Below are 11,283 nucleotides of genomic sequence, written 5' to 3' on the forward strand. Positions count from 1 at the left end.
CCTTGACCCTATCCCCTAGAACTTTCTAATACACCCTACTACTGCTAAATCCTTAGACTCCTGTTCAACTTATTCCTCTTTCCTAAGTTTGTGGTGGAAACTTCCCACCCCTTCCTAGGCCACTTTCTTCCCTAGATTGGACCCTGATGTCTCTGTTCCTGAAAATGTTCATTTATCCCAGCTGCCTTGGACAAGATACGAGAAAGATCTGTCTTCACTTCCTCATAACATTGTGACAGGGACATCTCACAGTCTAGACATAAATCCTCTTATGCATCAGGATCCCAAAAAGACTGCAGAAAGTTGACATCTGGAACGAAATGAGAATATCGGAAATAGATGTTGACTCATTGAAACTACTTATTCCCTTGCTTGCACAGACCTTCTATTTGTATTTTTTTCAGTTACTAGAACAACCTTCCAATCTAGTCATCACTGTGAAAATATGAATAGTATGAGAGATACTGGAGAGGACAGCTATGCGAATAGTTTTGAGTGGGTTACATTAACCTTTTGGTCCCTCCTGCTTCCAGTACTGATATCCTTCACCCCTTTCAAATTCTTCCTCATGCACATAAGGTCAGAACAGGGCATCCAGCCCCTGGAAGCCTCAAACCATTTGGAAATTGACCTTCCAAACATACCCTTCATTCACTTATTCTTTCCAAATATAGCCAAAAACTCTAGAACACTCCTGAAATCCTCGTATTTACATAGTTTACCCTTTCAATTACCCCTTGTTTAATTTTAGTCTTTTGTCCTCAACCTCGTGTATAATCTGACATCAGTGTCTCTTAATGTCAGTATGAAATAAAGCTGAAAATGTCTTTCATTCTAAACAGTAAATGAAAGCTAATATTCATTTTCTTGTTTAAAATAGATGCATTTTCATGCTTGGAATGTAATCTGGAATTGAATGGAAGACTTTGTCCTTGGTCATTAAAGAAATCCCTGGAGTCCATTTGATTTGCTGTTTAGGATGGTGAGAAGGGTGAGATCCCAAGATCATATGATAAAAATAGCTGTTGCAATCATCCACACAAAGTGTGGGTGTTAGCACACTAATGAAAAATAGTTTTGCAAAAATGCTGGTCTTCTTAGATGAGAACCTGAACTCCCCAAAGATACTGTGGTCAGGCACTGCCTTATGAGTAAAAGTAGAAAACTGGAGACTATTTTCAGGATAGAGCTATCCACAAATCCTTGGTGCTCTCCAAATCTTTGAAAGGCATAAAAGAAACTTACCTTTCCACTTCAGTTGAGTAGATTCCAAGCAAAATGTTTGCTTTCAACACTGTTTATAATTTTATCCATGCAAGATCCTCAAAAGTAAATCCTCCAGCTGTTTATACTTCACCACCACTGGATCTAGCTGAGGTCACACACCAAGGAAGATATTGCACTGTTTGCTCCAGGCACACAGGTAACCTAGACTTCTATCGAAGGTGAGCTTGAGCTTGGGCTGATGGATTTGTTAATAGAATCAGGTTTTTAAGTACACTTGACAAGGAAATAGCAGGATTTGAGGGGATGCTGGAAGGCAGTTGAAAATGCAGATCAGTGGAGTAAAGAAGAAGAACATCTGAAAGGAGAACAATATAATCAAAGACACAAAAATAAATAGGCCTTTCTAGTATCAAAATGGGCCAAAAAGGCAAAAATATAGGTTAAGGACAAATAAGAAAATCTGAATGTCAGGGGAAGAAAAGTATTCTCATTCCTGGAACCAGGCCTAGACACTGGGATGAGAATTAGGAGAAAACTAGGGAATTCATTTCCTGGCTCTTCTACAGGTTCTCAACAGGGTTCAATATCATCTTCCTCCAGGGTAAAATAGGGGAAATTTCCATGCATGAAAACAGATAGGAATTTTTTTTATACTCTGCATACCAAAAAAAAAAAAAAGTACTATTAAGTTTAACACGCTATTTAGGAAGTAAGAAGACTTGGATTTTTTTTGAATAAAAAGAATGAAGAGAGGAGAAAAGGTTTATTTGCTGTAGATATGTTACATAATGGTTTGCTGTAGATATGTTATATAATGGTTTTTGAAACATTATTGTAAGGATTTCTTTTCTTTTTTTTTATTTTTTATTTTTCAGTGTTCCAAGATTCATTGTTTATGCACCACACCCAGTGCTCCATGCAATACGTGCCCTCTTTAATACCCACCACCAGGCTCACCCATCCCCTCATCCCCCTTCCAAAACCCTCAGTTTGTTTCTCAGAGTCCACAGTCTCTCTGAACTTTGGAGCATGCAACAAAAAGTGAATAACACTAATGTGTAAGTGAGCCAGCAATATTATTTTTCAAATAAATCCCTGTGAAACACGAATAGAATTCTCTAAAGTACATGAAGACTGGACAAGAAAGGATAAAAACTCTTCCTGAGATACAGTGAGAGCAGTTTTGAGATACCTGAGCACAAGGTCAAACTAAGCAGGATGGGAGGGATGTATAAGAAGACATGATGATGCCCTAAAAAATGGAAACAATCAGGGCACCTGGGTGGCTCAGTGGGTTAAGCCTCTGCCTTCAGCTCAGGTCATGATCTCAGGGTCCTGGGATCGAGCCCCATATCGGGCTTCCTGCCCATCGAGGAGCCTGCTTTCCCCCTCTCTCTGTCTGCCTCTCTTCCTAATTGTAATCCCTCCTTCTGTCAAATAAACAAATATATTTTTTTAAAAAATGGAAACAATCATAGGTGGTATCATCCCCTTTGTATTTTATTCCAAGGAAATCCCCTCCACAAATGGCCTGGAGGAACCACAGCACCATCACTGAGTTTATTCTCACCGGGCTGTCCAACAAGCCCCACATCGAGGCTCTGCTCTTTGTGTTCTTCCTGGGGATTTACCTCCTGACTGTGACGGGGAACCTGATGATGCTGCTGGTAATCAGGGCTGATGCCCGCCTCCATACCCCCATGTACTTCTTCCTGAGTAACCTGTCCTTCCTAGACCTCTGTTTCTCTTCAGTCACTGAACCCAAGCTACTAAAGGACCTTCTGTCTGAGAAGAAAACTATCAGTAGAGGGCTGCCTGACTCAGGTGTTCTTTGTGTTTTTCAGTGCAGGGACTGAAGCCTTTCTGCTCTCAGTGATGGCCTATGACCGTTATGCTGCCATCTGCCACCCACTGCTCTATGACCAGGTGATGAGCAGCCAGCTCTGTGTGAGGCTGGAGCTGGCCTCATGGGGCCTGGCCTCTATCAATGCATTTATCATTGTGCTTTTGGGTATTAACCTGGACTTCTGTGAAGCCCAAACTATACACCACTACACTTGTGAGCTGCCTGCCCTTTTCCCTCTGTCGTGTTCTGATATCTCCATCACTACCAATATCCTGCTCTCTTCCATTTTATTGCATGGGCTTGGAACATTCCTCCCAATCTTCTTCTCCTACGCTCCTATTATCTCCACTATTCTGAGCATTAGCTCCACCTCAGGCAGAAACAAGGCCTTCTCCACCTGCTCCTCCCACCTCACTGCAGTGACCCTGTTCTTTGGCTCAGGTTTTCTTTGTTATCTCATGCCTCCCTTGGGCTCCTCTTTGGATTTGCTCATCTCCTTGCAGTACAGTGTAGTCACGCCCTTGCTGAATCCCCTCACCTACAGCCTAAAGAACAAAGAGGTGAAGGAAGCTGTGAGAAGGACACCGGGGAAATATCTCTAAGTAGTGACAAAGACACAGTTACAAAGACTGTTCCTTCACATTTCTTCTTTTCTCCCCACTTTCTCCCACATACAGTGTCATATAACTTGGAAGAAAAATTCCCGAGCTTGTCTGAACAGAGCTTGCCTATTATTCCAAGGCAGTAGTTCTTGATTTGGGCTCCTTATTTGGAAATCCTGTGCTCTGTTGGTTGGAAGAGAATGTGAAGACAATTTTCCACAAAACAGATTGATAAGACAACAAAATAATTAGGTTGAAAAGATTCAATGATCATTTCAGGAGATTCGGCATCTGACTGTGAGGAGTTGCAGGAAGAACTAAAAACAAAAGAGGCATTTATTAAATAGAAGATAACTTTTGCAAATCCCAACTCTTGGTAAATAAAGCATTGGTAAATAGAAAAAAAAAGATCCTATGTCAACAAAACAATCAAAACTCTATGTAGAATATTATGAATATTAGAACATGATATACTAAAGTTATAAAATATTGCCAGTATTTAGATTTCTTTATTGTAATCTATCTATCCTTATATGAATTCATTGAATTCATTGAATTCATTGAAAATTTAAGTTTCTAAAAGCTCAAATCCAAGCATTAGAAAGATAACAGACACTAACATATGAAAAGGAGGATAAAGGAACTAAAAGCACAAATTAACAAGAAAACAGAAAAACAAAATTGGGAAGTAAATTAAGATTGTAGTCATTCAAAAAACTCTGTAAAATTCGATATAACCATGTAGAGTATATTCAAAAAAAGAAAGAAAAACAGTAACACAACAGATATAAAAAATAAAAATTTTAAGGAAATGTTAAGAATCATCTCAAAAAATTTGAAAAGTGGGCTTTTGTTCATTTTAAAGCATATGTAAGTCAAGAAAAAGAAAATTGAGCCATTGGATAATTAAAATAAAAAAAATCAAAGAATTAGCTCAAAAGGGCAACAAGCACAGACAGTTTTTCAAATGAGTCCAAACTTCAATGTTATATGAATTGTTTAGAGTACAGAATAATAGGGGAAGCTTTCAATGCATTTTGAGAGCTAAAGTAACTCTGACTCAAACCTGTAATATTATCATCTTGTAATGATTATATAGACAACAATTCTAAATGAAATATTAATCTGTTGAATCTGAAAGTATACTGAATCACTTCTTGGCCTTTTGGCTAAGATCAAGTGTAAAGTATACTGAAAGAATAACAATGTAAATAATAATCCAAGATCAAGCAAACTTTGTTATTGATTTGATCCCTCAAATCAGTAGGTTAAATTGAATAATCATATGTCCACCCTAATAGATTCTTAATTGGCATGAAAATAAAATTCAACATCCCTTGTGACCTCAAATATTTAACAATAAAAAATTCTAATGATTCTCTCTTTAATACAAAGTATTCAACATTAAGCAATATTCAACCACATGCTTCATGATAATAACAAGTATCAGATTGAGGAAATTACACCTTAATAAAACAGACAACACTACCACTCAAATTACTTAGGAACATTATGCAGTTTCCTTCCAATGCAGTGAAACAAGTCAGAATTGTCTAAAAACTATAGAACACTTATGAAAGAAATTGAGGAAGATACAAGAAATGGGAAAACATTCCATGATCAGGGATTGGAAGAACAAATATTGTTAAAATGTCTATGCTACCCAAAACAATTTACACATTCAATGCAATCCCTATCAAAATAAAATTTTTCACAGAGCTGGAACAAGCAATTCTAAAATTTGTATGGAACCAGAAAAGACCCCAAATAGCCAAAGTAATGTTGAAAAAGAAAATCAAAGCTGGAGGCAGTAGTCTTTAAGTCTTGATGAGGAGCTGGTAAACTTCAATCTCCTTTCACCTGTGTTTTGCTTTTTTACACCAATTATGTCAGGCAAAATAAGCAGCAAGAAATGCTGTAATTTTTGTCCTCGATTTACAAGGGAATATTCTCTATATGAACTCACCTTCAGCTTTGCTACTTATAATTGTCTATTTGCATGTCCTTAAGAAGTCTATTTGTGGCACACCTGAGTGGCTCAGTCGTTAAGCATCTGCCTTCAGCTCTGGGCATGATCCTGGGGTCCTGGGATCAAGTCCCACATTAGGCTCCCTACTCAGCAGGAAGCCTGCTTCCTCTCCCACTCCCCCTGCTGGTGTTGTGTCTCTCCCAGTGTCTCTCTCTGTCAAACAAATAAATAAAATCTTTAAAAAAAAGAAGAAGAAGAAGAAGAAGAAGCCTATTTCCATGAAAATTGTCCATTTGCTTGACCTTGCTGCTTAGAAGTATCTAGAGAATTTGTTGGTCTATTGTATTAAGAGGTGTTAGACTCTAAAATCTTAAAATTGCTAAAAGGAGAAAGGAAGTAGAAAAATAGCATTAAGAATTGGTCAGTTTTGGGGCACCTGGGTGGCTCATTGGGTTAAAGCCTCTGCCTTCAGCTCAGGTCATGATCCCAGGGTCCTGGGATCAAGCTCCACATCGGGCTCTCTGCTCTGCGGGGAGCCTGCTTCCTCCTCTCTCTCTCTCTCTCTCTCTGCCTGCCTCTCTGCCTACTTCTGATCTCTGTCAAATCAATTAAAAAGAAAAAAAAAAAGAACTGGTCAGCTCCCCAGAGCAATTGAATCCATCTCTCATACATGAAATCTAATTTGTTAGTAGAGATATTGGGCAAATGCACATTCATGTAAAGGATTTTTCAGAGATGAGACTTAAGGAGAACTGGTTTGGACCAGTTTAAACCTGGGCAGTCTACACCTACTGACTGGCTTCTCATGCTCTGAAATATTCTCTCTTATAAATGTGTAAAATCAGTAACAGTGGGAGTGGGTGGAAACCAGACTTCTATGTGTTGAAGAATTTCTTAAAGATTTTATTTATTTGTTTGTTTGTTTGTTTGTTTGTTTTAGAGAGAGAACAGGGGGAAGGGCAGAAGGAGAGGAACAAGTAGACTCCCCACTTAGCATGGAGCCCAATGCAGGGCTTGATCTCACCACCCTGAGATCATGATCTTAACCCAAATCAAGTCAGATATTTAACCAACTGAGCCATACAGGTACTCCTATATTTTCTAATTTAAGATAAAGGACTACAAAGACTACAAAAACACTAACTCAAAGGAATCCATGCACCCCTACATTTATATCAGCATTATCTACAATAGCCAAAATAGATAAATGGCCCAAGTGTTCATCAACTGATGAGTGGATAAAGAGGATGTGGTATAGTGATGGACATTGAGAGGGTATGTGCTATGGTGAGTACTGTGAATTGTGTAAGCGTGATGAATCACAGACCTGTACACCTGAAACAAACAATACATTATATATATATATATATATATATATATATATATAAAGAGAGAGAGAGAGAGAGAAGGTGGTATATATGTATGCTGGAATATTACTCAATCATAAAAAAGAATGAAATCTTGCCACTTGCAGTGATATGGATGGAACTGGAGAATGTAATGCAAAGCAAAGTTAAGTCAGTCAGACACATAGACCAGTGGAACATAGATATGGACCTGCAACTCTATGGTCAAATAATCTTCAACAAAGCAGGAAAATATATACAGTGGAAAAAATACAATCTCTTCAATAAACAAAGCTGGGATATATATGTGTGTGTGTGTGTGTGTGTGTGTGTGTGTATATATATATATATATATATACAGCTATGTATAGAAGAATGAAACTCGACCATTCTCTTATACCATACACAAAGATAAACTCGAAATGGATAAAATACCTCAACATGAGGCAGGAATCTATCAAAATCCTAGAGGAGAACATAGACAGTAACCTCTTTGACATCGGCCACAGCAGCTTCTTTCAAGACATGTCTCCAAAAGCAAAGGAAACAAAAGCGAAAATGAACTTTTGGGACTTCATCAAGATCAAAAGCTTCTGCACAGCAAAGGAATCAGTCAACAAAACAAAGAGGCAACCCATGGAATGGGAGAAGATATTTGCAAATGACAGTACAGAAAAAGGGCTGATATCCAAGATCTGTAAAGAACTCCTCAAACTCAATACACACAAAACAGATAATCATGTCAAAAATTGGGCAGAAGACATGAACAGACACTTCTCCAAAGAAGGCTAACAAATGGCTAACAGACACATGAAAAAATATTCATCATCATTAGCCATCAGGGAGATTCAAATCAAAACCACATTGTGATACCACATTATACCAGTTAGAATGGCCAAAATTGACAAGACAGTAAACAACAAGTGTTGGAGAGGATGTGGAGAAACGGGAACCCTCTTACACCATTGGTGGGAATGCAAGTTGGTATAGCAACTTTGGAAAACAGTGTGGACATTCCTTAAGAAATTAAAAATAGAGCTACCCTATGACCCTGCAATTGCACTTCTGGGTATTTACCCCAAAGATACAGATATAGTGAAAAGAAGGGCCATATGTACCCCAATGTTCCTAGCATCAATGGCCACAATCACCAAACTGTGGAAAGAAGCAAGATGCCCTTCAACAGAAAGAGCCAAGGTGCCCTCCCTTGGAAGGGAGGGGGATAGGGGAGATGGGTGAGCCTGGTGATGGGTATTAAGGAGGGCACATATTGCACAGAGCACTGGGTGTGTTGCATAAACAATGAATCTTGGAACACTGATAAAAATAAACACTTGAAAAAAATAAAATTAAAATTAATTTTAATAAAAATTAAAATTTAATTTAAAAAAAATGTTCTTTGTGAAAAACAAAAAGGCACCACTGAGGGGTTCTGTCTCAGACTACAGTTGCCTTCAAGGAAATGGTTCGAAGTGTCCACACCCTTCAAAGGATGAGTTTGGGAAATTGCCCAAAGAAACCAACATTCCAATTTATCTCTCTTAGCAAAACCCTCTCTGTACATTTTTTTTAAGATTTTTTATTTCTTCATGTAACAGAGAGAGAGATCACAAGTAGGCAGAGAGGCAGGCAGAGAGAGAGGGGGAAGCAGGCTCCCTGCTGTGCAGAGAGCCCGATGCGGGGCTCGATCCCAGGACCCTGAGAACATGACCCGAGCCAAAGGCAGAGGATTAACCCACTGAGCCACCCAGGTGCCCCTCTCTGTACATTTTTGAGTGTGATGAATAGGATGCCCATGGGGCTGCTTCATCTGTATCCCAGGTCTCCCCAAAAGCTATGCTCCTTCTGAATGAATGAATGAATGAATGATAAATAAATAAATAAATAATATGATTAAAGTAGACCTTCTCTGGATTAACTACGGACTCAAGAAGATGTAGTTCCACTCACAAATGCCCTCCTTTTCCTTACCTACCAACAAGGATGAACCAAACCACTATCATTCCATCAGCTGTTCCACCACTCATCTCGTCATGTCAAGGACCTAAACTGCCTTTTACCTTATTTATACTCATATTTAACAGATGCAATGTCAGTCAAAGGTTAATGCTTTTAAACACCACAAAAATCACACTAAATTGGCCTTTAGTATGGGAGTACTGTTTGCTTCCTAGAATTGAGATATTTATTTCCTGACATGCTGTCTGATATTAAGCTTTACAGGAAACTGAGGACAAAGGGCTATAGGCAAATGGGCACAGGTGCACTGGCCTCCAGCCGTCTTCATCACTGCCTGAGCAACCAACTGGAATAATCATCCATACCTTGGTTCACTCCAGTCCCCATGGTACTCAATCACCCCTGCAAGAGGATGGCCCAGACACCCACTACTCAGAGGCCCTGGCACAGATGTCTCCTTCTCCAGGAGGACTTCCCTGACCCTTCCAAAGTTGGCTATAAGCAGGTACAGGAATATGCGGTTAGACAGTTTAAAGAAAAAAAAACAGTAACCACAAAAATGAGGGCCCCAAAAGGAGAGCATTCCTGCCCATTCATCAGCCTGGGCCCACTTAATGTGTCTGCAGATGACGCCCATCTGCCCCACTACTTGCAGATCCAGCCGTTTTGGGGAGTAAAGGCTGGAGGATCACAGCAACGTACCAAATGCTTCCAGTACAACACTGAACACCAGGTGGACCAGGATGATTCATCCTACAGCAGCCCCATCCAGAGGCCTCCATTTCACAGCCTAGGGGATAGAAAGGCAGAGATGGGAAGTTGCCTGCCCAAAGTCACACAACCAGTCACATGACCAAGGCCACCCAAACTGTCTCCAAGCCCAGGCCTTAACCATTATATGCTAGTGTAGTCAGAGGGTATTGGAGAGATTATTTTCCCTCAGTCCCAGCCATGCCTGCTTCACATGACCAGCCTGGAGTTAGGAGCAGAACATTCAGGTGGGTCATACAGATCCCTCCATCCCCAGACACCCAGCATAACCACATACACATGGGCACACACACTCAGTGTTTGGGGAACCCTGGCCTCCCAGTTACTGGCCCTGTTATGACTGTGTTAGGGTTGCTGGGTCATGGGCATCATTCTGGCAGGAGTGTGGCTCCTGGAGTCAGAGAGATGGGTGTGTCCATCTGTTCTGTCCTGTCTCGGTCCCACCACATGGCCCCTCCTCCCTGTCCCTTGGGGAGCACTCACCGTCCTGGAGAAGAGTTCAGAAGCCATGGATGGACATCTGCGAGCTGTACATGGCAAGGTCATGTTGTCAAAAAACAGCCTCTGTGCTGCAGAGCAGAAAAGTCATGTTGTCAAAAAACAATCTCTTCGCTCCAGAGTGAAGACAGTTTAGATATGAAGAAGGAAGACAGTTCATTACCTTCCAAGGCTAAGAAAGCTCTAGCAGGCTAATGCCTCCAAGACTGCAAACCTTCAGGCTTGCAGGAGTAAAAGGCTGAGGACTTCCTAGGAAACTACAGGGTTTGGGCAGTTTCAATACAAATCTGGTACATGGGGCCAGCCACCTTCATCATGTCTTCCAGGTGGTCTCATGACTAGACGTGCCACCAGCCATCCAAGTCATTAGTAAGTCTACATTGATGTCAGCAGGATGTCAACATCAATGCCAAAAGTCTGGAACAAAGAATTGTACAGAAACACAAGTGAAGGGAACAGGATGCTTCAAGAATGAGGAAGAGAAAAACGTGTTCAGTTTATAGGCAAGCCTTGCTGAAGCACTAGTGTGTCCACCTTACCTTCCATTCACCTTTATGCTTCCAGAGTGGTTTCAGTCATGCCACTGGGAAGCAGGGGAGTCCTGTGGGCACAGAACAAGTAGGGTGAGTAAGACCCTTCATCACTCACCAACCCCCTCCAGGCCCTGACCTGGCTCAGCTGTACACTCTGTGAGTGAAGTGGCCACAGAGATGGTCCAGCAGGTGGAGAGCAGCTCCACGCGGACCATGGACTCTGTGGCATCCTTCACCACACCAGTGCAGCATGGTGGCGTGGCAAGAGGTCAGGTTAAGCAAGGTTTTCCTTCACCATGACCCTCCCCATCCTCCACATGGCCTCCCAGGTCACCTTTCTAGGGTCCTGGGAGATGTGCACAATCTAGCTGTCCTGGCTCCTGTTCATGCCTCACTGACCTGGGAAGGGAGGAGAATGTCACTAGTCCCCAAGGCTGTGCTTTCCCCTCATATGCTGTGTTCACAGTCAGGGTACCCTCCAATGCCTGCTTTACATGCTTACTTTCCCCCTCCACCACTGGGCTCCCCAAAA

General features: G+C 41.0%; 1 protein-coding gene across 1 annotated transcript; it reads left to right on the forward strand.

Annotated features, from left to right (window-relative positions):
• The first annotated feature begins 2,753 nt into the window (after window positions 1-2,753).
• LOC111157981 (olfactory receptor 8S1-like) lies at window positions 2,754-3,675 on the forward strand. Its single transcript, XM_022519756.1, is given in 2 exon segments — window positions 2,754-3,025; window positions 3,027-3,675. Coding segments are annotated over 2 exon segments (921 nt in total).
• Window positions 3,676-11,283: the final 7,608 nt, after the last annotated feature.

The sequence above is a fragment of the Enhydra lutris genome, unplaced genomic scaffold (assembly GCF_002288905.1).
Source record: "Enhydra lutris kenyoni isolate GAN:26980312 unplaced genomic scaffold, ASM228890v2 scaffoldscaffold56, whole genome shotgun sequence".
In the NCBI taxonomy this organism is placed as follows: domain Eukaryota; kingdom Metazoa; phylum Chordata; class Mammalia; order Carnivora; family Mustelidae; genus Enhydra; species Enhydra lutris.